Source organism: Ovis aries, chromosome 11, assembly GCF_016772045.2.
Source record: "Ovis aries strain OAR_USU_Benz2616 breed Rambouillet chromosome 11, ARS-UI_Ramb_v3.0, whole genome shotgun sequence".
In the NCBI taxonomy this organism is placed as follows: Eukaryota; Metazoa; Chordata; class Mammalia; order Artiodactyla; family Bovidae; genus Ovis; species Ovis aries.
Genome location: NC_056064.1, coordinates 45729078 through 45754906, shown reverse-complemented (window position 1 = coordinate 45754906; position 25829 = coordinate 45729078). Strand labels below are relative to the sequence as shown.

At 51.8% G+C, this 25829-nt stretch overlaps 2 protein-coding genes across 25 annotated transcripts in view; one reads left to right on the top strand and one right to left on the bottom strand.

The window, feature by feature from the left end:
* Positions 1 to 7065, top strand: part of KANSL1 (KAT8 regulatory NSL complex subunit 1) — a 167743-nt gene extending 160678 nt beyond the window's left edge. For all 7 annotated transcript variants that reach the window (XM_060395746.1, XM_060395743.1, XM_060395745.1 and 4 more), the window contains 5 exons: positions 2929 to 3050; positions 3669 to 3726; positions 3950 to 4062; positions 4747 to 4999; positions 5274 to 7065. In XM_060395746.1, the coding sequence (XP_060251729.1) occupies positions 2929 to 3050; positions 3669 to 3726; positions 3950 to 4062; positions 4747 to 4999; positions 5274 to 5501 (774 nt within the window). In that variant the 3' untranslated portion in view covers positions 5502 to 7065. The remainder of the gene's footprint in view (positions 1 to 2928; positions 3051 to 3668; positions 3727 to 3949; positions 4063 to 4746; positions 5000 to 5273) is intronic.
* Positions 7066 to 8746: 1681 nt separating this feature from the next.
* MAPT (microtubule associated protein tau) overlaps positions 8747 to 25829 on the bottom strand; it is a 122715-nt gene continuing 105632 nt past the window's right edge. For 14 of the 18 annotated variants that reach the window (XM_027974371.3, XM_027974373.3, XM_027974377.3 and 11 more), the window contains 4 exons: positions 22089 to 22181; positions 18625 to 18706; positions 16999 to 17111; positions 8747 to 12676 (listed from right to left, as the gene is read on the bottom strand). In XM_027974371.3, the coding sequence (XP_027830172.1) occupies positions 12461 to 12676; positions 16999 to 17111; positions 18625 to 18706; positions 22089 to 22181 (504 nt within the window). In that variant the 3' untranslated portion in view covers positions 8747 to 12460. The remainder of the gene's footprint in view (positions 12677 to 16998; positions 17112 to 18624; positions 18707 to 22088; positions 22182 to 25829) is intronic. The other 4 variants (XM_027974385.3, XM_042256130.2, XM_027974386.3 and 1 more) reach the window with 1 other exon arrangement.

Below are 25829 nucleotides of genomic sequence, written 5' to 3'. Positions count from 1 at the left end.
TAGTAATCATCCTGATAATAATGGAGGTGATAATAATAGAACGCTGCTGCTGTAAATGTTTGCTGTGTCTGTGCTAGGTACATGGTGTGTTACCGCGTTCAACCTGTAACACCCGTTAAGGTGCAGGTGGTGTAGAAGATTCCCATTTTGTTGGCAGGAAAACTGAGGCTTTCCAAGGCTAAGTGAATAGCATAAGGTGAGGAGACCTGTCAGGGTTACAGTTCGGATTCCAACCCAGCGGTCTGGCCACAGAGTCAGCTGTTTTGGGTCATGCAGCACAGAGTGAGCCTGGATTGGGGCACAGCGAAGGTGACTTAGGCAGGGGCTCTGATGCCCCTTCAGAGCTTACATGAAGAAACTTCAAAGCCAACAGAATGTGCTCACTAGGCTCTGCGATCAGGTGGGAATTCATGTCGTTCTGTCTTTGCTCTTAAAAATCAGTCTTTCCCAGATGACCTTGTTCCTCCCCCCTTCATCCCCTCCCACACCCACAGGTTTTGTCTCCATAGCAGTGTAGTCTCTGCGGTAAGCCCAGGTATCCTTTAGCAGGGATCTCAGAAAAACAAAGGATTTTACAGAGACTAATTGTGATGGAAGTCTTTTCTCAGATCCAAGACTTGGTGAAACTTAAGTGATTTTTCACATGCCGCTTTCTCATGCCTGGAAAATGTAAACTTAGGCCTGAATCACTTGAAATTTTTACTTACTATCTAATGAGCATCAATTTTGTACATACCACTGTGCTGACCCTTGAGCTCTTGTTGCCAGTTTTTTTCGAAGAATCTGGATTTATTTAATAGCAGGAAGAGTGATAGGCCAGATAGTTAAGGTGAGGAGCTACAGGACCCTGGAGAGGAGTAGGGGGGAGGGGGATGGGCTGTGTGCTCATGCTTGCTGCAGAAGCTGCATGAGCCGACGGGTGCAGCAGAATCACCTCTGTGGTCTTTTTTTCTTCTTCTTGGACTCCCTGGATATTCTGATTTGATAGTTAGAAGAGATGGGGCCCTGAACCTATTTTTTCTCTTTTAAACATCATCTTGCACCTCACCGTCTGGCAGCCAGGTTTGGAAACCACTTCTCATTCTCATCACCTACCCTCCACCTCTGGTCCTAAACAGGAGAGAACATAGGTTAGACCGAGTCAGTGTCTCCTGGAATTGGGCCATCTGCATGTGGGGTGGGGGTTGGGGCTGTTGAACCCCACAGCCCACTCCTGTCTCCCTGCCTTGAAGTTGCTGACAGCAGGCCCAAGGAGATTCAGGGAAAATACATACCTGCTGCTGCCAGCAGTTCCACACTTGTTCTTGACCACAGTCCAGGGAAAGCTGTCTATTGAGGGTCCTTTGGGTTCTGTACACTTCCTACAGTGGGGTGTGTGAGTTCAGCAGACATGTGGCAGAGGCCTGTGGTTGTGAATCCACTGAAACTCAGCCAGGCAGGGCTCACAAGTCCCTTCAGCTGTTCTGGTCAGCCAGTTACCCTGAATTCGTGAAGTCAGTGACAGTCCATTCTCATTGATAGCAGAGGAAACCGAGGTGAAAAAGACATTGTGATAACCCGAAATCACAGGTGGCAGCTGCTAAGATCCTGGCCCAGAGAATACTGCCTCTCAGCATTCTCTGAGAAGGTCTTGAAATGATCGGATGGATTGGTCATGGACCCCCTTCCAGGAACAGGAAATGGAGGGAAACAGCCTCTTCCCCCACCCCCCTTCACTGACCCCTTCCCTCTGGGCTGGCCACACTTGTTGTTTGGGTCTGAACACCCCTTACTGACCCCTCCCTCTGGGCTGGCCACTCTGGTGCTTTGGGTCTGAATGCCCCTTACTGACCCCTCCCTCTGGGCTGGCCGCACTGGTGCTTTGGGTCTGGGCTGGCCGTGCTGGTGCTTTGGGTTGAGCGCAGCCTCTGAGGTGCTGGCAGCTGTGTTGTTGCCATGGCAGCACTTTGTCATCCACTGTTTGCCTCTGGCCTCTCACAGCTCAGTTGCCAGTCTCTGTTTCAGGGCAGGGTGTTTGCTATCTGGGCACAGGCAGCCCTCAGACTTGCCCCTCCATCTAAGAAACCGTGCCCCTTGGCTCCCTGCTCAATTCCTCCTCTGGTCTCCCAGCTGCTGTTGAAGGCCCCGCCCCTGCTCCCTAATATTGGATCCTTAACTAAGTGTTCTTTCCCAGGAGTTTGATTTGAACTTCCTGTAGGAGCGAATCTCCTTTCTCCAGGAGTGTGAGCTCTACAGCCAAGGCCTCTTCATCCATTTCCCTCCATTCCTCTCCTTTGATACAGCTAGAACGCTCTCAGCTCTTTCCCTAAGAATAGTAGCCAGAAAGGGGAAATCACATAAGGGTTCAGCAGATGGTGGGCACAGATTTAGCTGGAGAGTTCAGATCTGCGAGAAGGAAGTGCTTTCATGGTAACCAAGGTTAGCAGATCCACTGAGCTCAGCCTCCCATGGGGCATCTTTCAGGATGGAAGAGTTCATCTTTTTAGTCCAGAGAGTTACCTCTAGGCTTAAGCATGCTTTTTCCACCATGGGTCTGTGTCATAGAGAGAAAAGGGGGAAACAGGAGGTTTTGGGGGGTGTTGTTAAAGATGTATGGAGGAGTCTAAACTGTGGCAGTTGTCTCAAGGCGCCAGGATACCCTCTGTGAAACTGAGTAGAGGTCTCCTTTCATGTGAGCACATGAATAAAGAGGGTGGCCAGTGAGACTTGTGAAGGGAAGGTCCTCCTCAGGCCCCACCTGCTATTTCTCCTAAGCTCATTGCTGGTGGGAGACCATCCCCACAGTGCAGGCAGTTGCTGTCATCCCTGCTTGGGTGCTCCCCAGGGACCCAGATGCCTGGTTATTGGTGATCCTGTCTTAAATCTCAGGTTTAGGATTTGATGTATGTAGAATTGTTCCTCCCTTTTAAACTTGCCTTTGTCTTACAGCAGCCAGTAAGGAGGAGAAGGGGAGAGAGCTCCTTCGATATTAACAACATTGTCATCCCAATGTCTGTCGCTGCAACCACCCGTGTAGAGAAGCTCCAGTACAAGGAAATCCTTACCCCCAGGTAGAAGCCCTGCACGACCAGCTCTGCTCTTTGGTCCCCCTGTTACTGCCATTTCCCTGTCCCTTAGTCGCTGAGTTGTGGGGCCTAGCCTTGGCTTTTGTCATTAAGAGAAGGGATCAGAGTGAAATTATTTCTATATATAATTTTCTTCATTATATGTGTGTCAGCCAGACCACAGGCCACAAACTGGCTATAGACATGTTTTGTTTGATGCATACAAATGTGTTTTAAAATACTGAATTTGTTGTCAGCATCAAAGCAAGATTCCACATAGGAATCTTTATTTTTAGCGTTTGTTGACCAATCAAACATTTGGGCAACCCTGTCTATGCATCCCCATGTGGTAGCAACCAGTTGGTGCTGAGTAGCATTGGTCCCCTTTAAGCAGGTTCTTCTGCTTGAGTTTGTCGGTCCCCCAGCTCTGCTCCCACCCTCAGCCCGCTTTCCCTGTTTCTGGCCCTTGTGGGCTTCGGGTGTGAGGCGTCTGATGAAAAGAGTCCCCCAGGGCTGAGAAGGCCCAGTGAGAGCAGGTGGTAACCACTCGTTCCCTCGCACATGTCCCAACTTTTCTGGCCCGACTGCCTGCATTCTCACAATTCTGCCTTCTTCATCTTGCAGCTGGCGGGAGGTTGATCTTCGGTCTCTGAAGGGGAGTCCTGACGAGGAGAACGAGGAGGTAATGGCATGTTTGGTCCTCTTGAGTGCACACACAGCAGATACTTCAAGACCTGTGGGTGTCCAGTGCAGGCTTCGTTGTATTCTTGCCCTTACCAGGAAGAGCCTAGTACGCGGGCTCAGGGCTGGGGGGCAGTGGTGTGCTGCTTCTAGAACTGATCTATCCCCACTTAAACATGACTTCCTGGCAGAAAGAGGGGGTCAACAAAGGTGCTCTTTTGCAGATCGAGGACCTGTCTGACGCAGCCTTCGCCGCCCTGCATGCCAAATGTGAGGAGATGGAGAGGGCTCGGTGGCTGTGGACCACGAGCGTGCCACCTCAGCGGCGAGGCAGCAGGTGATGGGGGGTGGTGCAGGTCCCCAGGGCCTGTGCAGGGAGGGTCGGCGGGGAGCTCGGGCCCAAGCTGTGTCCGTGGGTTGTCACTTAGTTGCTCTTTGTATCCCTCACTGGCAGTGGTGGAGAATGCACAAGTTGCTTGGTGTTTGTTGGGACCAATAAGTCAAAGGCTGGGTCCTCGCTGAGTGGTTGCTGTCCAGCTATGACAAACTCTGGTGGTCCCAACTCTAGGAGTAGGCCATCTGGGAGGTTGGAGGCCGATCGGAGCGTGTGGTGATGGGATTGGAGGAGCATTGGCGGCCTCCGAACCAGCCCACCTTCTGCGGACAGTGGGGCGTGCACAGCTCTGTGGTCCTGCTTGGCTCGGGAGAACTGTCCTGCCCTCCCTCCTTTAATGTCACAGTGAGCAGCCCTCAGGGCGCTCAGGCAGAAGGGTTTAGGGCTCTTGTTTTTGCTTTTTGCCCGTAGTGTGTGCCTACCTCTGTGCACAGTGACGGGGGAAGCGAGGGTTTGTGGTTCCAAGGAGCGAACTGCTGGTGTCCGTCTGCCTCAGCTCTGCTGGTCAGGAGGCTTTTGTCATGCCTGGCATGACATGCCACCTTTTTTGGCTTCATTTTTACCCCAAAAATGAATGTACAAGAAACCCTGTCACCAGGCACTCAGATTGCTCTTCTTGGGGTACAGGTCTTACCGGTCATCAGATGGACGGACAACACCCCAACTGGGCAGTGCCAACCCCTCCACCCCCCAGCCCGCCTCCCCAGACGTCAGCAGCAGTCACTCCTTGTCGGAGTTCTCCCATGGGCAGTCCCCCAGGAGCCCTATTAGCCCAGAGCTGCACTCGGCCCCCCTCACTCCCGTGGCTCGGGACCCCCTCCGACACCTGGCCAGCGAGGACACACGCTGTTCCACCCCGGAGCTGGGGCTGGACGAGCAGGTGAGCAGCGGCGCCTTCTGTGCGCTCGGGGGCGGCAGGTGGGGCAGGTGGAGGGATGGCACCTGCTCAAGGTGGACTTTGAATTTATGGACCACCCCCTCCATCCCCAGTTTGAAGGGGACAAGGGACTGGACTTGAAGTTGACCTTCTGAAGGTGCCATGGAACACTGGCCCTTGGTTACAAGGGTGCCCACTCTGAGAACCCTCCCCAAGCCTGCCCCAGAGCCCACAGACCTGGGGCTGGGCCTCACCATGGCGTCTTCTCTGCCCACAGTCCGTCCAGCCATGGGAGCGGAGGACCTTCCCCCTGGCGTACAGCCCCCAGGCGGAGAGTGAGGACCAACTGGATGCACAGGAGCGGGCGTCCCGCTGCACTCGGCGCACCTCGGGCAGCAAGACTGGCCGGGAGACAGAGGCGGCGCCCACCTCGCCTCCTGTCATTCCCCTCAAGAGTCGGCATCTGACGGCCACAGTCACAGCTCAGCGTCCAACTCACAGATGAGTGGGATATGAGAATCGAAACAGACTCACTAACTATTGGCATTAAAGCTTCAGAAATCTCTGCGTTTGATATTCAAACATCATATGCCGAAAATTTTCACAGTTTTTAGTGAATTTAAGGAATTTAGATTCTACTTTGGTATTTCTTTTTCTTGTTTTGATTTTTGTTCTGTTTTGGTTTCCATGTTTTCTTGTCAATGCCTGAGCACTTCCTCCAGTTGGCAAACAGAAGTTCAGGATAAGAGCCTGCTGGCCTGAGCCTGGCACCTCCTCTGCACTGTTGAATCACTGGACTTAGCCATGTCGGATGGTCACCCCTCCTCTTCGCCCCAGTGGGCAGGGTGGGACAGCCAGGTGGGCAGAGGGGAAGGGACTCTCCAGCTCAGTGTCCCCCCCTGAGGTGAGGGTTGGGGAGAGCAGTGTGCTCTGGGCTCTCGCTGGCCTGCCCCTCTGTGGCTTGGCTCAGCTCTGGCCCCCCCAGCTGGGTCCCCTTGGTCGACTGTGCTGGAGCACCCCAACCAGAGCCTCTTGACCGGCCCTGCCAGCTGTTCCCACTCAGCCCTCAGCTGACAGAATGGCCTCCCCTTGTCCCCCAGATCTTGGAGACCTACCAGGGTTTCCTCTGCATTCAGTCATCCCTGTCTTGACTCCTTAACTGCAGTAACCTGGCTGCAGCTGCTCGGATCCCCATCCTTCCCAGTCCCCTCATCTGCTCCCCCACACCAGACGCACACCCACACATGTGGTCCTTCCCCTTGGAACGCTTTTCCCACTTACCCTGGTCTGTGAAGGTGCAGGGTCTTCCCGCTCCTCTGACCCTAGGGAGGCTGGAAAATGAGCAGCCATCGCCCCTCTGTAATTGTTTTCACTGATGGGGTCATTCGGAGTCATTTGGTCGTATCTCCCTCCTCTGCCAGTCCGGTTCCTTGTCAGTGTCTGTCCGCCTTTCCTCTCTCGAGCTCCTTTGCCTGTGGAACACTGTCTGGTCCTTGCTGTGGTTCCTGTCACTCCCCGTCACCCCCCGTTTTAACCGTGTGCCTGTCTCATTTATGATCACATCACCAAAAGGGGGGCAATAAGGACTTTTTTTTTTTGGCGCCATTTTGTAATCGTATAAAAATAGTAGACAAACTGCTTAATGTTGGGGTTTTTTCACAATTTTCAACATTAGTGATTTGTTTTTTTTGATTCTGTTTGCAAGTTAAAGGGTTTGTCATTGTTTCTTTAAAAAAACAATAATGCACCATATCCCTATGCATAAAGTGCTTCTTCTATTTATAAGGTTGAAAATTCTGAATAACCCTTTTAGCATTGTAAAAAAAAAAAAACAAAATCAAAAATGGAAAAAAAAACCTTGTATTTTGTAAATATTTTCTTTTCCTGCTTTGAGCTGTGTATTGGCAGCGAAACATGTAGCTGTCTTTGTTCTATAGAAATGCTTTTCTTCAGAGAAGCTGATCTTTGTTAATGTCTTGATTCTGTTCGCAAAGCACAGACTAGTGCTTAAAAAAAAAAAAAAAGGAAGGAAAAATTGAAAAAAATAATAAAAAAAGTTACAGAACGTAGTATGCCAGGCCTTTCTTGTCACTGGACATGGTAATGGTGGTGGTAAGGACCTGCCCTGCTGGGGAAGTTGCTCTGACTGGCACCGAACCTTGGGAAGACTCCATGCCATCTTCTGGGCACAGGCGGGCTCCTCTGACAGTCACCAGAGGGGGATGTGGGTTTTCATGGGTGTAGGGGGTAAGAGATGTCAGGAGGAAAGGTGGTGGTGGTTGGATGTAAGTAATTGACCCGTTGCCTTTTTAAGTTTTTTTTTTTGGCTGCGCTGGGTCTCCATTGTGGTGCGCAGGCTGTTCATTTCTATACTCGAGCTTTAATGTTCTACCTACCTCTAGTGAGGCCAGCTGGCAGTGTGGCTTTTTTTTTTTTTTTTTTTTTTCTTTTTAAATCTGTTCTAAATTGCTCTCTAGGATTCCCAGGTGGCTCAGTGACAAAGAATCCACCTGCCGAGGCAGGAGACATGGGTTCATTCTTGATCCGGGAAGATTCCACATGCCAAGTGGCAACTCAGCCCATGCACCACAACTACTGGAGCCTGAGCAGCACCCTGGAGCCAGCACTCTGCAGCAAGAGAAGCCACTGCAGGAAGCCTGTGCGCAGCAACGAAGGCCCAGCACAGCCAGAAATAATAAAATTGTTATAAGGAAATAAATTGCTCTCTAGTGGAGATTTCACATCTCACTTTTGACCGCTGGGCTTGAGATCACTGAGGATTTAATATACTTTGCACAGAGCCTGAGCTGGTTCTCAGCAGCTTTCTTCTGAGGAAAGAAGAAAAGTTTTGATTTTCTTTGTAGAAGATGAGTAAGTGGGCGGGCCTGGTTCTCTCGCTGCTTCCTTTTTCCCTTTTCATAGCAATCAGGTTGACACAGCCAGTGAGCTGCCTGAATGTTTTTTATATATATATATATATATATATATATATATTTTTTTTTTTTTTAACCCCAGTTCTGAAGCAGCATTTCTCTTTGGCTGCCCTGTTGCTGCTTCTGTAGTTAGCAGTTAAGATCTGCTTCTGTCTACAGTGGCTAAAGCATGTCAGGAAAAGCTGAGAAAAGTGATAATTCGTTTTGAAACTGTGAAAAAATCAAAGGCCTGAGCACTATGACCTTGACATAATCACTAAAGAACAATAATTAATACGATGGGTTCTGCTCTGCTTTTCTTCCTCTGTAGCCTCACTAGGGGGCTATTTGGGATCCCTAATTGAGATCTAGCACTCTCCATCTGAGATGAGGCTCAGAGGAGAGCAGCTCTGATCCTGGAAGGAACCAGAGCCCCTCATTCTGCTGACTGGCCCAGTCAGTGTCCTGCTTCAGCCCCAGGCCTCTCCGCTCATTTCCAGGGATCAAGAGACCTTGCAGAGCTACCCTTGCCTTTTCAGGTCTGAATATAGTGGTTTGGGTCTTCCACAGGCTGAGCCTTGTGAACTGAGCCACACGGGTATTTATTGCCCTTTGTGTTGGACCAGGATGGTTTGCCAGCACCAGAATGAGAAAATCAATGAAATGAACAAGCCTGAGAGTCCTTTCACCTTCAGGGCCCCAGAGCCAGCTGGTAAAGCCTCATATCCAGGTTTCAACAGTATTGTCATTTCCTGAGCTAAGTTCCCAAAGGCTGGGAAGGAACTTAGAAATTGTAACATCGTTTTCTGGTCCTTTAAATCCATACACAAAGGCCATATTTAATCAGAGTAATAACTTTATTTTCCAAATTCACTTTTACAGCAACAGTCAGTGTAAATCATTTGTTAAAACACACAATACACGATATGGACATTCACAGACAGGAAGCTAAGCTAAGATGGTTTCATGTCCCTCCCCCCACCCTCAAAATTAACAAAGAAATCATGGGACTTGCAAGTGCCAGAAATTGTCCTGCCCCACACTGCAGATTCACGGGGCTCAGTCCCGTAGGAGGTGAGACAGTGTCGGTGCCCAGGGTAAACCCTTTTCAAAACCGAAACCAGAAATCTCTTGAAGCCACACTTCTGTAGAGAGGACAAGCTGATGACCTCCACCTCTGCCCTCATCCCTGCCTCTCTCTGCTGTCCTCGGAGGACAGAGATCAAAGGGTGACGAGATCTTAGCAACTCTTAGAAGTACAGACTGTGTGTCTGGAGCTGGTGGGAAAGGTGACACGGAGATGCCAATAATTTTGAGGAAAGGATGCCTCAAAGCAGCTTTGGGAGGCAGGATTGTGGGCTTGGGACCCTGCAAAAGGGCAGCAGGACAGAGCAACCATATCTCAAGTCCTCCACAAACCCCAACCCCGGGAAGGAGAACTAGCTGGCAGCCTGTGGCACCTGTCAGTGGAAAGGTGAAATCCCAAGGGACTTCTGGCACCCGTGGTTGAAATCACGAAGAAAAGGGTTACTAGGCTTTGGACTACTGCACCCCTTTGCCCAGTGGTTTAACTATCTTACAGGTTCCTCCCCCCTCCCCCCTCGAATACAATAAGCAATCGCAAACAGGATACGTCTCACCACTGAAGTCAATTTAAATGGAATTATTGATAAAGTGAGTGGAGAGCTTGAGGGGACCAGGTGGAAGAGGGACACCGACTCCGGAGGAAATGGGGGTAGGGGTGTGCCGGCTCTGGGGGGATTGTCCTCATTTAAGGTTACAAGCCAGCATCCCTTCGCAGACTCCCTGCCAGCAACTTGACCTGATCACCTAAACCACGATCTTCAGGCTGATCCCAACACAGGCGATTCCAGAGCCCTCTGGGAAGGAAGTACTTGGAAAGCCAGACACGAGACTGCAAGGAGGGGTGCAAGGAATGTGGCCAAAATCGGTGGCAGGAAGGAGGGGCCACATCTCTCATATCTTTACACCATGTTTCCTCCTCCAGAACCCTTCCAAGACCAGCTGGGACTCAGGACCGAGGAGAGGCTCGAGGGGGGGGGGACGCTGGGGCCCATGTGATGCCTAGCATGGAATGCTCTGATTGCAAATGGAGCAGCGGCCCTGGACTCCGACCCTCCCAGCCCCACAGGCTTGCCTTTGACTGTTCCCACACCACAAGTGGCAGGCCTGGACCGAGGCTGAGATTTCCTTTAAACAGCAGATTTTGACAAAGGCTGCTTCCCTTGTCCCCATGGCAGGAGAGGGTCGGCAAGTGTATTCTGACTTGTTACCACATCAGGAAGCTGGGGCCCCCTGGGGCTGGTCGTTCATCCCAGGGACCGTAGGGGCCCTGGGTGGGCAGCTGGACCATCCTTCCTGAGGGAGAGCTTGGAGCTGAGGGGTGGGCTGCAGATCTTGCCCCAGTAGGCACTCGTGATGCGGGGAACTGTCCAACCCTCTCTCGGGGCTGCAATGGGGCTTCTCTGGGGCCATCTTCACCGCAAGACACGTGCCCTCTGCCTGACAGAAGGGAGCCCCGGGTCAGGGAGGGGGGACTGGAGCTGCTGTCCTCTCCTGGGCTTCAGGTGTTCACAGCCGAGGGTTCCCCAGTGTCAGGAGCTGGTCTCTGTTGGGTCCCCGATGCTGATGGAAATCTTTCATCAACTGGGAGAGCCACATGGGCCTTCTGGATCTGAGTCCCCGCTGTGGGGTGAGAGACACCTAGGACTCCCACGAGGGCGGGTTAGAAACCTCTTTACAAGCATTTCAAGATACATGCGTCCTTTTTTTTTTTTTTTTCTTTTCACTATCATAGTCACTCTGGTGAATCCAAGCATAAACAGACAAATCAGACTACAAGGCGACAGGGTGTGGACGGGGAGGGGAGGGCGACATCTATGTATATGTTCAGCTGCTCCAGGACAGACCACCCTGCTTCCCGCTGGGACAGGGCGGGGAAGAACCAGTTCCGAGGGGGCACGTTTCCCTTTACGGGGTGCGGAGGGCTGATGACACAGACTTGGGGTCGAGCAGCGGCTGGGCTCCAAGAGGCTGGCAGTCACAAGCTGGGGCAGAAGTGGGGGACAACGGGGGCGTGGTCCTGCCCTCGGGGCCTTGCCCGCCTGCCCCAGGGCCATGGCAGGCATCCGGGACGGCCAGCCTGCTGCCAGCTCGGCACTGGACGGGGATCGGGCCCAGACAAGGCATGGACATCCAGGGTCACTGCGAACCCCACCCTGGCTTGCGACTGTGATGGCGGTGGGGGCAGGGAACTGAGTAAGGTCGTGGGGGCCTTCGTGAGGGACACAGCTGGATGCCTATAACTCAGACAGATGGAGGTTCCTGGTGTCCGGACCTCGCCCTCCTTGACTTCCCCCTTGGTATAAAGCAGGTGTCGCCCCATCAGAACAATGTCCATTACCGAGAAGGGGTGGGTGGTGGGGCGGGGAACTCGGGACAGCGTGACGTAGTGAGGGGACAGGCAGTGACCAGGCTCCGCACGGCAGACACACAGGCGTGGTGGGGGCAGACGCAGGGCTGCATGGCCGTGGGAAGGAGGAGAGGTTTAGGACCGGAGGCCCAGGCTTGGAAACAGGCAGGTGCTCCCAAGAGGCACAAGTCCTTACAAAGAGAACTGGTTAGCCCTAAGTTCCAGATCTGTGAGGTGGCCAAAAACGCGGCTGCAGTTCCCACCTTCAGAACTCAACAAAACGGGGGGTTCCAGGGGGCGGAGGGAAGCCCCTCAGCTCAGGAGCCCCCACCCACCCTGCGAGAAGCGAGGAAGAGGCCAGCGCTCGGTGGTCTTTTCCAAGGAGGTGACCCACACGACGTCCTTCCCATCACCTTTCTTCTGCCCCGTCCCTTCTCCCCGCAGAGGGTAGGCCTCCGCCGACCCCGAGCCCCAAGAACCGGACGCCGCTTGGTCCGAGGCTGCGGCGGGCGGCGGAGGCTGTGCCCTGCCCGCGGCCCTCCAGGCAGGCCCCAGCGTCCCCGCCCCTCACAGGCCCCGCCCCCAAGGCCCCTTCCGCTTCCCGCCCCGCCCCCTGCCCGCCCCGCCCACCCCGTCCTGCTCCAAAGGCGCCTCGTGCGCCTGTGGCTCCACCGAAGTGCCAAGTTTCAAGCCCCTTGTTGCCACTGCTGCCTCGGGGACACCCCCAGAATGGGGCACCCCCCCAGGCCTGGAGAGTCCCCGGAAGCAGCTTGCAGAGCCTCCCTTCTCCCTCTTCCACTCAGAGGGGAAAAAAAAAGAATCAAAGTAACTGCCCAAGGAAATTCTGGGTGGACCCTCTTTTGGAGTGTTTTTAAAAATACTTTATTAGGACTGGCCCACCCATCAATTTGGAAAGCTGAACTTGGCTCTGTTCCGGTCACTGATTTGGAAGCCCCGAGCCAGAGCTGAGCGACAAGCAGGTTAGTGATTAACCGATGAACCGATCTGTGAGGAGCAGCTGGGGGAGGGCAGAGGGCGAAGGGCCAGAGCATTATTCTTTTTTTTCCCACACTCTCCCACTCTCTTCTCTCCACGATTATTGACCGCCCCGGGGCCTGATCACAAACCCTGCTTGGCCAGGGAGGCAGACACCTCGTCAGCGAGGGTGGCGAGCTGCGGCGAGTCCACCATGTCGATGCTGCCGGTGGAGGACACGTTGCTGAGGTGCCGGGGGGACGTGTCCCCCGACACCACGGGTGACTTGTACACGATCTCCGCCCCATGGTCGGTCTTGGCTTTGGCGTTCTCGCGGAAGGTCAGCTTGTGGGTTTCGATCTGTAAGAGAAGAGCAGGCAGGCTAAGGAGGAGAGCTGGGCCGGGTGACCGCCCGCTGGCCTTGGGAGGGAGGGAGCCATGGTGGCGCCGACGGCTTCATGGCTTCCCAACAACTAAGCTGCACCATGCTAGTCACCTGCCAGCCAGCCCCCCAGGCCCCCTCTCCAGAAGCAGAGACCGTTGTGGGTTTTTTGTGTGCCCTTCTAGGAATAGCCCACACATGCAAACATGTACGTGTGAGAAAAAATACATATACATGTACATACAGGCATATATGTATAAATACATATACATACACAGGTACATACTACATATGGCACCAGTATCCACATGCTTTGCACTCTACCTTGCGTTGCACTGCTTGTTGAGGCTGTGTGCTTTCCCATGGCAGCAAATATACCAAAATGTATCTACTCCCCTGCGGGTAGATATTTAGGCTGTTCCAACCTTTGCTCTCACAGACAATGCTGTGTGAAAAATGCTGAATAACCTTGTACTCACATCATTTCACATATGTACTGTGTCTCCTAGAAGTGGGATTGCTAGTAGGTCAAAAGGCATGTGCATTTCGCGTGGATGTGCACATGCACTTTGCCAGACTGCAGATGAAAGTGTGGAAAGAGAGGCTGCAGGAGATACAGGGAGGGGCCCAGATCCCCAGCCATCCAGCTTTGAGCTGAACACATTCCTCCCCTTTGCCAGTGACGGATGAACCCTAGAGGTGGCAGCTGCTGTGGGCAGCGCCGGCAGGCGTACCAGAAAACATGATGCAACGGAGCCCTGATCAAAGCAGCGCATTGTTCTGAAATATACTCACAGCTCATACAACTCATTATCAAAAAAGCGAACAACTCAGTCAGAACTTAGGCAGGTGATCTAAAAAGACATTTCTCTAAAGAAGACAAGGATGGCCAAAAGCACGCGAAAAGTTGCTCAACATCGCTAATTATTAGAGAAATGCAAGTCAAAAACCACACGCGGCATCGCCTCACTCCAGTGATAACGGCCATCAACAAAAAGTCTTCAGGGAAGAGTTGCCATACGATCCAGCAGTCCTATGGCCGCAGCAGCACTATTCACAGTCGCCGAAATGTGGGAACCACCTCACTGTCCATTGACGAATAAAGAAGATGTGAGAATGGAATTCAGCCCCAAAAAGAATGAAATATTGCCATTTGCAGCAACAGGGATGCAACTAGAGATTATCATTCCAAGTGAAGTCAGAAAGAGACAAACACTATATATCATTTGTATATGGAATCTAAAACATGCTACAAATAAACGCATCTATAAAACAGAAACAGACTCACAGACAGAAACAGACTCACAGACAGAGATCAGACTTGTGGTTACCAAGAGGGTGTGGGGGAGGGATGGATTGGGAGTTTGGGATTAGCAGATGCAAACTAGGATGTATAGAATGGATAGACAAGAAGGTCCTTCTGTATGGCATAGGGAATTCTACCCAGCTTCCTGCGATAAACCGTAATGGAAAGGAATACCAAAAAAAAAAGGATGTATGTATATAACTGAGTCATTTTGCTATACAGCATAGATTGGCACAACACCATAAATAAATGATATTGCAAAAAAAAAAAAGATACAAATGAACTTATTTCCAAAACAGAAAGAGACTCACAGACAGAAAACAAACTTATGGTTACCAAAGGGAAAAGGGGAAGAGGGATAAATCAGAAGGTTAGGATTAACATATACCCTACTACATATAAAACAGATAAGCAACAAGAACCTATTGTCTAGCACAGGGAACTAACGATACTTAATACTTTGCAACAACCTATAAAGGAAAAGAATCCAAAAAAGAATCTATGTAGGTATGTATAACTAAATCACTGCTCTACACATGAAACTAAACAACACTCTAAATCAGCTAGACTTCAATTTAAAAATAAAGAAAAAAAGTAAGTAGAGCATCCTTGACCCGGAGGTCTTAGCTCCAAAGGATACCTGGAAAGCTCAGAAGCAGACAGTTTCGCTGGAGATGCCAAGCAGTACATAGTTATTCTCTCCTGATGAGCTCTGAAGTGATGGACACAGTACTCCTCAACATTTTTGGGGTCTTAGGACCTCCTTGGGGGCTTCCCAGGTGGCGCTAGTGATAAAGGGTCTGCCTGCCAATGCAGGAGACTTGAGAGACACAGGTTCGATCCCTAGATCAGAAAGATCCCCTGGAGGAGGGCACGGGAACCCACCCCAGTATTCTTGCCTGGAAAATCCCACGGACAAGAAAGCCTGGTGGGCTACGGTCCATAGAGTCATGAAGAGTCAGACATGACTTAGCACAAACCCAAGACCTTCATGAGCATCTGGTGAGACCAGGAAGATGTGTACACCTGCCTGCCTGCTCTCATACACATATGACAACTTCCCACAAGTTCAGAAGTCCCCGGATCCCAAGAAAAGAGCCCCTATTGTAGGGGTATTTGAATATAAAGAAAAATCAGGCTCCCATCTAAGCTATATGCTTATTTTGGGTGACTGCTTTGAAAAAAAGGACTCTTCCTTATTACTGTAACTGAAAGACCATTTTGAAGTACGTTTATGTTCTTAAGAAAAATGTGACAGCCTCCTGGGAACGTCCCCAAACTCCCCAAGCTGAAGGAGCTCGGGTGGCGGGGTTCCTGCACTCCACTGCTTCTTAGCAGTGTTGCTCATCACAGAGGGAAATGGGGCTGAACACGAGGAAACCCTCTGGGACCAGGACAGTGTCTTCCGGGCAGTGGGCAGGGCCCTCCCTTTCTGAGGCATCACAGAGATGAGTGAAAACAGAAGTCAAGACCTGGATTTGCATCTAACTCGTGTTTTTTGATGACTACAGAGCTCCAGGCACCCTCCTGGACCCTGCCTCACCCTGGTCTCCGGGACGGGGGTATTTCCATCTGTTTTGCTGAAGAAGAACCTAAGGCTGAGAGGGCTTGCAGAGCTTCCGGGGGTCACGCCTCCAAGCAGAGTCAAGCCCAGAGCTTTCCCCCATAAAGAGAAGCTTCCAGAGTCAGGGGTAGAGGCCTTCCTTCACCCGGAATCACCAACACCCAGACCTACCCACTCATTCCATATATAATCAGTCAGACTCTCCCGGGTGGGACGGCAGTTTCATTAAGCTCCCCAGGGCAGGGAGGTCCTGTGTTAAACAGGGCGGGGCAGCAATGGAGACAAGCTCCCTTTTGCAAAAAATCCCTCTCATTTCCCTGGGTCTCACTTCTGATGGAGACCCAGGCACCCTGTATGTAAAAGCGTGATGGTCAGGGAGACCTGTGGGGAACCAGGACCCCAGCCTCCCTTCAGCCTTCGCGGGACTCCATTACTGGTCATCAGTGCCAACCGCTGCTTTAGGCACACACAGTGCAGCAAGTGCCGCTCAGAAACCACGCAGGCAGGCTTTCACCGCAAAGGGGGGGTGTGTCTGTCGGTCCAGACCAGAGGAGGAGGAGGTGGTGGGCAGGATGGGGGGAGGGGGCTGACTGCATGGGGACCCCAGCTCCCGCCAAGCTTGGCCCAGCTGCCACTTCGACTAGTGGGGCCCTTTGCACCCCACCGCTGGGCTGGTCTTGGTTTCTGTGCTGGGATGGCCCTTCTCTCTCCGTCCTCCTCAGTCAGCTGCTGGGAGGCACTGAAGACTGGAACACGAACCACCTGCAGAACTTCAGGGCAGGCGTGGGCAGGAAACCCCAGAGGGCATTTCGCTGAATTTATGAAAAGAAAAAGTGCCGCCACACAACAGAATTCAGTGATGAGCCCAGAGGGAGGCACTGGGGTTCCCCAGGCCCCACTGCACACAGACATCCAGACCCAGGGCTTCTAGAAACCATGGGGAACACCCAGGTTCTCGGTCCAGTGGCCTCCTCATGGACACCTGCAGAGGCTTTGTTGAAACCTGGATTCCAGCATCACTGTTTGGCTCTAACTGCCTGGTGACCTATTTAGAAAATTAGGTCATGTTCCCATGACTGGCTCTTGGTGACTGAGGCTGGCTTTGGCAATGGCTAATTCCTTTTGGGGGTGCTGGCCAACCACAGGGCCGAGGGCAGTAGCTCTCACCTTTACCTGCACTGAAGAGTCACCTGGGGGCTTTAAAAGCTCCACTCCAGGCACCTAGATGGCTCCTGAGACAAACTAGTCAGAATCTCCAAGGTGGGGGGCCTGTGGCATCACGGCTGTTAAAGCTCCCAAGGACGGCAAAGGGCAGCCCAGGTGGATCCCCGCAAGGAGCTGAGAATCCACATCAAGCCAGTCAGCACAGGACCCTCTGCTCTCCTGCTGAGACACTGGACTTTGTTACAGCCTCTGCCCCGCCCCTTTACCTTTTTATTCCCTCCGCCAGGGACGTGTGTGATGTTATCCAGGGACCCAATCTTCGACTGGACTCTATCCTTGAAGTCCAGCTTTTCAGATTTTACTTCCACTTGGCCACCTCCTGGAACACAACACACAAAGGGCGCCGAGCCTTGAGTGAGGGCTAAGCCAGTGACCGCATGCAGACGCTGACCTTGAGGAGGAGCTAAGACCAGCTTTTATTTAGAGTGTGGTTTGGAACAAGTAGGTCCTACCAAAGGGCTTGAAAACAATTTGCTTCATCTTCATTTTTTTCTTTTTATCTCACTAATCAGGGTGTACATCAAATATCTACTCAGCAAACCCTTCTGCCTTAGTGCAAAGGTAAAGGACAGCTCAGTTCAAGAGAAATGATTCTGAATTCTAAACTGGTAGGCTTCCAAGGAGTGGAGCCTTCTATGCCAACATCCTGTAAGACCTCGGAATTAAACTGAAGGGCAAAGTGCACCTTTCACAGGGAAGGGCCCTGACATTCTCTCCCTCCTCAGACACTTGATGCCTTGTCCAAGTGTGGGAGACATGACCTGAGGAAGAGATGAACCGCATTACTTTCTTTGGAAGGATAAAGCCACTCAACAAAATTGCTCCACAGTGTGATGGGATGGTGGCCCCAGGAGAGGCAGAGAGACTCAACTCCCCCCAAATGTCCAAGACAGAAAATAATGACATTCTAGACTGCACTTCTGACCATCTCTCTTCCTGCAGTAATGTAATGGTTCAAGCCCCGGAGAGGACCTAATGGAGAAGCCCTGCTCTGGACTCTCAGGCAGGAGTTAGAATCTAGATCTGGGCTCTCCAAGATGGTAGCCAGTGGCTACTTAAATTTTATTTATTTTTAAATTTTAATTTAATTTTTTTGGCCACACCACACGGCTTGTGGGATCTTAGCTCCCGGATCAGGGAATGAACCTGGGACCGGCAGTGAAAGTGCCAAGACCTAACCTTTGGACCGCCATGGAATTTCTCAAGTTTCATTACATAAAATTGGTTCATTTCCTCAACTGCACCGGCCACATTTCAAATGCTCAACAGCCGCATATGGGGAGTGGCTACCACAGTGAACAGGACAGGTACAGAACGTTTGCACTGTTGCAGGAAGACCTACAGGCAGCACCAATTTCTGCAGGGCATGAGATGGAGAGGGGAAGGGTGCGCATGGAGAGTTCCACACTATCATTTCAGCGGGGACATGGCCAAGACCCAGGAGTCCAATGTTGTAGCTGGAGCAGTGGGTGAAATGTCCCTCCTCTTGGCTGAGGACCAAACTGGGGACCAAATCCACAGAGCCAGTCTTCGGGAGCCAGATCAGGTTCTTCCCCAGCTTCAGAGGCCTTGTGCGCAGCCCGCTTGGAGGGCCGCGGGTCAGAGTTTAGCTCAGCATCTGCCCTCTCTTCTTACTTTGTCTTGGGCATCCTGGTCCCGCTCCAGAGCTACACACAGAGCCACACCTCCCAGGCCCCAGCAAGCTCCACCCCCAACACTCTCCTTGATGGCCCATCCCATCCATCCTTCCCAGCCACTTCCGGAGAAGGCCCCGCCCCGGCCGGCCCCACCCCCTGACCACCCCGCCCCGTCTTGCCTTCTACAAGAGCTACCTGGCTTATGATGGATGTTGCCTAATGAGCCACACTTGGAGGTCACCTTACTCAGATCCACTGGTTTGTAGACTATTTGCACCTGGAGGGGAGAGAGAACGAGAGAGAGTAAAACAGGATTGATTTTGCTGGGAGTGAAACAATGAAAATCAGCAGGCCCTGCTCGGACAGCATTTCCGGTCTGCCACGAGGAACTAGCATGGAAGGGAAAATGTGTTGGAATTCTGCCAAGCCTGCCCTGGGAGTGAAATAAACGGAGTGCCTTCGATCCCATAGGACAAGGACCCTCAGAGAAATACAGGGCTACCGCTCCATTGGGCACTGGTTTGGCAAACACACGTGAAAAGGTCATTATCTTTCCTGACATGAAATCGACAGATCGCATTCAGTGACGACAGAAAGAAAGAAGGGGTCCGTGTGTGCGGCAGCTGAAAAATCTTGGCAAAGCAAGATAGCCGTGTCTGCTGGGCCTCTGAGAGCAGAGGGCGGGGTGGGGTGGTTAGGAGCACCTTCTCCCAGGAGAAGCTTCACGAACCCCAGGCACCCCAGAGCAGAACAACGATGGTCAGCGAGCGGGGAAGAGCACTTCGGCGACCCGGGAAGGGTGAAGCGCCAAGCTGCGCCTGGGCACACAGCGTCCTGGACAGTTAGGCTCTTTACCGAAAAGAGCAAAGCAACACGAGCAGGACAGTCAGGCGGCACAGCAGGAATCACGGGTTTAGTGTCTCAAGGAGACTCAGCAGACGCACGCGGGGAGGCCTAAGGGCCCCAGGGCTCAGAGCCGGCCTGAGGGTCCAGCATGTGGCCCAGCCACACAGCCACCCCCCAGCCGCCTGGAGGAGACACCCCCACAGGGACCCAGCTTCAGCAGAGGGGGTCTCCTTGAGGAAGTCTGCACAAAACCATGACTGTTGGGGCCCCTGATGGTCACGGGGTGACACGTCCCTTGTGTGAGGTCACCTGAGGACACAGGCCAATCACCACTGAGCCAGTGGGCTCCTGCTCCCCGCCCTGGAGTTACCTGGAGAGAGGAATGGCCTCGTGCCCGAGAATGGGTTTAACAAGCACATCAAAGAGGAGTTTTTACTTAGGTCTAAATCATCTGGAATAACCCCAAATTACGTTAATCAAAATCATGTTGGCATTTGTCGATTACTGGCAGAGTTGATGGAGGCTGACCAGGGGACGCGGCCTGTGTGCCTAGGTGTGGGGAGGGAGGTGCGGGGAGCCCGCGCCTGTGGGGGTGGGTGGGTTAATGAGGGGTTCTGAGCCTGCGCTCCAGGTGGGGTGCTGGAGTTGGGGAGACAGGGAGCTGTGGAAACTAGCCCCTTTCCTCGCAGGAGCAAGATAGCAAAGGCTGGTGTGTGCGAGGCTTCCCTCTCCTCTTTTCAGCCTCAGTTTGGTGGGGGGGGTTGGGGGGGGTGAAGGCGTAATCAGTTGCGGAGGAGGAGGGTGGCGCTGTGTAGAAGGGAGAGCCTGGATTGGCCGGGAGGAAAGGGGGAAGGCATGATGGAGGGGGAGGGAAGGGGAGGGGAGAGAAATGGGGGAGGGCGGGGGAGCCACGACAGGGAGGGCTCAGGCGGTTGAGGCTGGGGAGGGAGGAAGCCAGGCTCCGGAGTGAAGCCGGGAGTCAATAAGGAGGCAGGGAGAACCGCGGGAAGGAGCAGGGCCTGCCTGCTGGGGAGTTACATCCAAGCTGAGGAGGGGCTCCCTGCCAGGCCAGGGGCCCACAGCCCCCCAAGCGCTTGAGGCTGACATTGCGCAGGGACTTATCACCCTCAGCCACCTTTCACCAGAAGAAGAGCTATGGCAGCTCCTACTGCAGCGGTCACGAGCCAACATCTTGTGGCTCTCTGCCGGGTCCCAGGCTAGTCCGCCGGCCCACAGAGTGCAGGACAGACGGGAGGTTCTCCTGGGGAAGTCCCTCGAGGTCTTAGGCACTGCCCTCCCAGCAGCTGGCATGTACCCCCTCCCCCAAGCTTCCGCTGGAAACTGCGGTCTGCTGACTGCGGCCGCTGGACCCCACGCCTCCAGCCCCAGCAGCACAACCTCCCATCAGCCGACCAGACACGAGTTAAACCGGAAAACACATGTCTTTCCTGCTCTGGCTGAAGCCCGCTTTCGGCAGGGAAGCCAGGAGTCAAAGCTAAAACAGCAATGTCACCCAGAGCCCGTGGTCAGGCTGGCAGCGGGTGCAGGTGGGCCCCACCCCTTCTCTTGGTAGAAGACAAGGTGGCAGTGGGACAGGAGAGCAGGGACGGGGGGCACTGGGCAGGGGGGACACTGAGCAGACACTGGTGAGGGAAGCGTTAGTGAAGCACCATGCAGCAGCCTCGGGGTGAGTGCCCACCACTCCCGGGGCCACTCGCAGAGCCCGCCCCGGGTGCCCAGGGCGGGAGGCAGCAGCACATTGCAAGAATAAACCCTCAGGTCTGGATGTGGATGATGTATGGGTAGAGGCTGGGTACTTTCTGGACAAAGCACACCCCCCAGGGCTTCCACTGTCCTATAAACCACCCTCTCCCCAGCGCTGCCAGCTGGGGACCAGATGCCTGCTCTCACAAGCCATCCTTTTCCCGAGGGGTGGACGTCAAAGGGGCTTGAATCTCCTGCTCCCCAGAGTGTTTCAACATTTGCCTATGGCGGACCAAGAGAGGCTGGCGGAGCAAGAGGGCTGTGGAGAAGGGGGGCCGAGCCTCAGGATGCCGAATCTGCACCTAGTTTGGTCACTTGGAAGATCCCGCCAGAGCTGATCAAGTGGGCAGGCAAGAATGAGGATGCCAGCCCCAAATCTCAGGGATGCATCCAGTGGGGCCGCAGGGAGTCCCCAGGGACACCTGGAGGCAGCCAAATGTCAAAGGGCTCCAAGCAGCATTTCTGTCCCCCCTCAGCTGCGGGCCGCTCCCTGTACTTCTGTTGGGTTCTTTCGCATCTGGAGCTTCCGCCAGGGGTGGAACTGTTTTCCAACAAGAGCCAAGAGGCTTACGAATCAGCTCATCCCTCGCAGACCTGCAGAAGACAAACGGGAGCAGAACCTGGCGGCCTCTGCTTGTCCCGAGGCAGGACTGTAAAGACCTTGGTGTGGCCCAGCTGTTCCCAGTGGAGCCCCTTAAAGTGAACCTACCCAGGTGATGGAGGAGGTGGTGTCAGAGCCCAGTCTCAGGTGCCACCACCTTCAGCTCTAACTCACATGGGCTGTGGGGCTCCCCGTGACCGGGCGCGACAATGGGGCTGGGAGGACCCCGCTTCCAGGAAAGGGTCAGAGGACCAGTCACTCGATCTGCCCATGCAACAGGGCACCCCTCCTGGACCTGTGGGTGAGGGGCGTCTGGGCTGCATTTACTTGGGGACCTGGTAGACTCTGCACCTGAGCATGGTTTATTCTATGCAATGTCTCGCAAGTACAAACACTCATGCCACTTCTCAAACCCGGAACCACAGCTGGAAAGTGTGACGGTACTCACACTGCCGCCTCCTGGCACGTGTTTGATATTATCCTTTGAGCCACACTTGGACTGGACGTTGCTAAGATCCAGCTTCTTATTAATTATCTGCACCTTTGACAGCCAGAAAAAAGGATGAGTGACACACCACACCCAGACGTGTCTGCCCGCACAAACACACTCGCTGCCTGGCTGTAGGCCTGGGGAGAGGAGGGCAGGCTGATTCACACCTCCCTGGGGAGCATTCCAGAACTGTGAGTGGTTGGAGATGGACCCCACCTTACAGCCCTGGGCTTACAAAACAGATCATCAGAAGTGGCTCTTCCCTTTCCAGGAGGATTGCAGTAGGGCGGCCTCCCCGGTCAGAGAGCACCTCGGAGGTGGGGGTCCACCAGGTTGAGATGGAGCAAATGCTCAGTTACATTATTAAATGAATAAATAAAAGGTCCTCACTGTGGCCTCACTCACACACCTACCAGACCCATCTGAACATGCACCAAGACCTTTACCTGGCTGTTCTCGAGTCTGTAGGCACTGCAATCTCCTGCAGGTATATTGTTAAAATCCCAGATCCCACTCCTGACCTTAGACTCTCGGGCTTCCGAAAAGCTCCCCTGGTGTTTCATTCCTGTTCAAGAATCCCTGACTTCATGAGGAGGGCACGGGTAGATTTATGGAGAAGGTAAATCCAGACCCCTTCAGGGAAGGCCTGTGTCTCTTGGGAAGGCACGATGAGTGCCCGCCCTTCCATCCATCGGCTGGTCCTCGGCCATGAACCCCCAGGCGCTCAGAGGGAACAGGGCTCCCAGGCACCCTTCCCTAAGTTTCCCTGAGCAGGTGTGGGGATGGTAGAGACCATACTGTTTTTCTGCGAGGCTCCCTTTTTTCCAGGTCCCACGGAAAAAAGTGTGAGGATATTAACATTAGGCGGGGCGGGGGGGGGGCAGATTTTTATCCCATTGTCTGTGTACGAATACATAGAGGAGGCGAGCTGAACTCCACGATTTGTCTTCGAGAGCATGGTGATCCATCATCACCAGGGGTCCCTCATCAGGAGGCTCAGTATTCAAAAACAGGAGGCCTTAGTTTTTATCGATCACAGGTATGAACAACTGCCAACTAAAGTTCCCAATGAAGTACCAGCACACCCTCTAAAATTCTGGAAAAGTGGCAGTTGCTGCTGGGGGGCCCACTAACCCTGAGGCCGGGGGTGGTCAGAGCCCGGGCCTGCCTTATCTCAGGAGAAGGGTTCCGAATCTGACCCTAGAGCCGGCCATCAGGGGTCCACAGGTCCTCAGCCAATGGAGGAAATAAGGACGTGATAGCAAAAGTTATCCATCCTACCATTTTGATATTAAAATGACCTTTTCCTCCAGTAAGATTTTAAAAATGACTTTCCCTTCATTAAATTGTTAATTATTAAATTACATTGGTAATAGATAATATTTATTTTTAGTATCATTAACCTGACAAGCTAAATACAGTAATTTTCTCTTAGGCTCCATCCCTGTTTTTTCCCTTAATTTCATTGATCTGGATTGAAAAACCTGGGAAATACATATCTAACCCACCTCTTTGTTTTCTTGTATGTTCCTTTAAAGTAAAAAGCTGTGTATGTTTTTCATTAAGTAATAAAACTATGTTCTTGAAAAACAGAGGTTCAAGAAAAGTTTTCTGGCTACTCTAACACAACCACTACTGCATTTTCTTATACTCTTGAACTCTCATATATAAAAATAAAACTGCCACTGTAGACACATAAATATATGCCTATATATTTTATATCTGTCTTTACCAAGTATTTGCCATGTTCTACAGTCATCAGAAGCATTTTTAAAATGTCCTTTTCCCTTTTGTGTTATCTATGCTATCAGATATTTATATTGATTTCATGTTAAATAATACAAACAGCCTCACCATGGACCTTGTTCTACAAGGAGTTTTTCCCATTTTGCGGATTATTTGCATAGCACAAAGTCCCAGAAATACAATTTCTGGGCCAAAGTTATAAATACTGTAAAAACCCCACACACAATCCTCCAAATGGCTTTTTAAAGGGTCAGATTAATTTCTCCTGTGAGCACTGGTGAGACAGTTTCACTATATTGCCACTAGCATTGTGCAATTAAAAGAAATTGTTTTTATTTCCTTGATTAAAATAAATAGATTTGTATTGTTGGCTTATTCTGCATTTTCTTTATTATTAAAATTGTTCCTTTGTCCTTTTTTGTTAGTAGTTGTATTTATTTTTCTAGCATACAAATGCTGATATTTTAATACACTTCCTTGTAACATTTCTTCCTCTGTAACTTCTCTGGGTTTTTGTTTTTTGGGTCGTGTCACGGGGCACCTGGGATCTTAGCTCTCCACCCAGGGATCAAACCCGGGCCCCCTGCACTGGATGCGTAGAGTCGCAACCACTGAACCACCAGGCAAGTTCAGCTTCTCTGGTTTTTAAGTGTAAAAACCATCCCTCATCTAGAGGCTGGATGAATACCTAATTCCATGTCACCCTTTTCGCCTGCCACCTTACTGATGAAGAGGCCATTTAAAACCCAGAGAAGTTCAGTGACTTTCTCTAACCAGCGACAGAATCCACACAGGAATCTAGAGCTGGGTGTTTCTGCGGCCACGGATACCTATGTAACAACAGTTTGCCTGAGTTGTCCTCAAGCCTGTTGTCTCATAAGCTAAATAGAAACAAGACTCTCTAGGTGAACGGTGATGTCTCTCCTCCCAGCAAGGAGACAGTAGGCGGCACCTCAGCTTGAGCTGAGATGAGGAGGTGGAACAGGTTTTCTCACCTGCTTCATAGGGAGTTGCTGTCACCGTCTGCATAATGTCTTTGAATCGTTTTGTCCCACCCTCAAATTTCAAGGAGTCCCACATGCACTCCTGCTTTGGGGATCATTTTTTATTCATAACTTTCCACCAAATAAGTTCCAGAAGCAGACTTGCCTACTTTCACAAGAGAACTGGAGCAGTTTAGAATTAGAAAGCACATACACACACGCACAAAATAATAAAACAAGAAAATTGAAGACAGTTAAGAGAAGGGGAGGTCATCAGGACTGACAATTATAAGGCTGATCATTACATTTGGCTCTGTGGAGAAGGAAATGGCAACTCACTCCAGTATTCTTGCCTAGGAAATCCCAAGGACAGAGGAGCCTGACGGGCTACAATACGTGGGGTCACAAAAGAGTCGACAAACTTAGCAACTAAACAACATTTAGCTCTGAGCTTCCGGGAAGTCAAAGCAAAAAGGGAAATGTGATGCGTTACATAACTCTAATCTGACAAAGAACACTGACCAGTTTTTCAAGGAGAATAGCCTTGTTTTCTGTACTAATCCTTACAAGAAAGTCATCAAATGACTCAAGAGACATAAAGCAATAACACAATGTGCAACAGACACAGAAATGTTTTCTCCAGGCTTCTTCTTGTTCCCACAAAAAAGGCAACAAACTTTTGTGGGATTTGGCAAGAGACATAAGGATATTTAGCAGCAGGCCTGAATTACTGTTAGTCCTCAAATTAAGCCAACACCCTTTACAGAATGGTAGATTTACAGAAAGGAAAAATAAAGAGGGCAATGGTTGTCATTATGAAATTGGAATCCTGAAACTTAAGTTCTCAACTATAGTAAATGTGTGATATTGAGCCTCAGCTCCAGGCAGACACTGCAAATAGCCAAAGGGAAAAGCAATGTCTTGGAAGCTCCAAATTTTGATCTAGGAGACCACTAGTCAAGGGACAAAT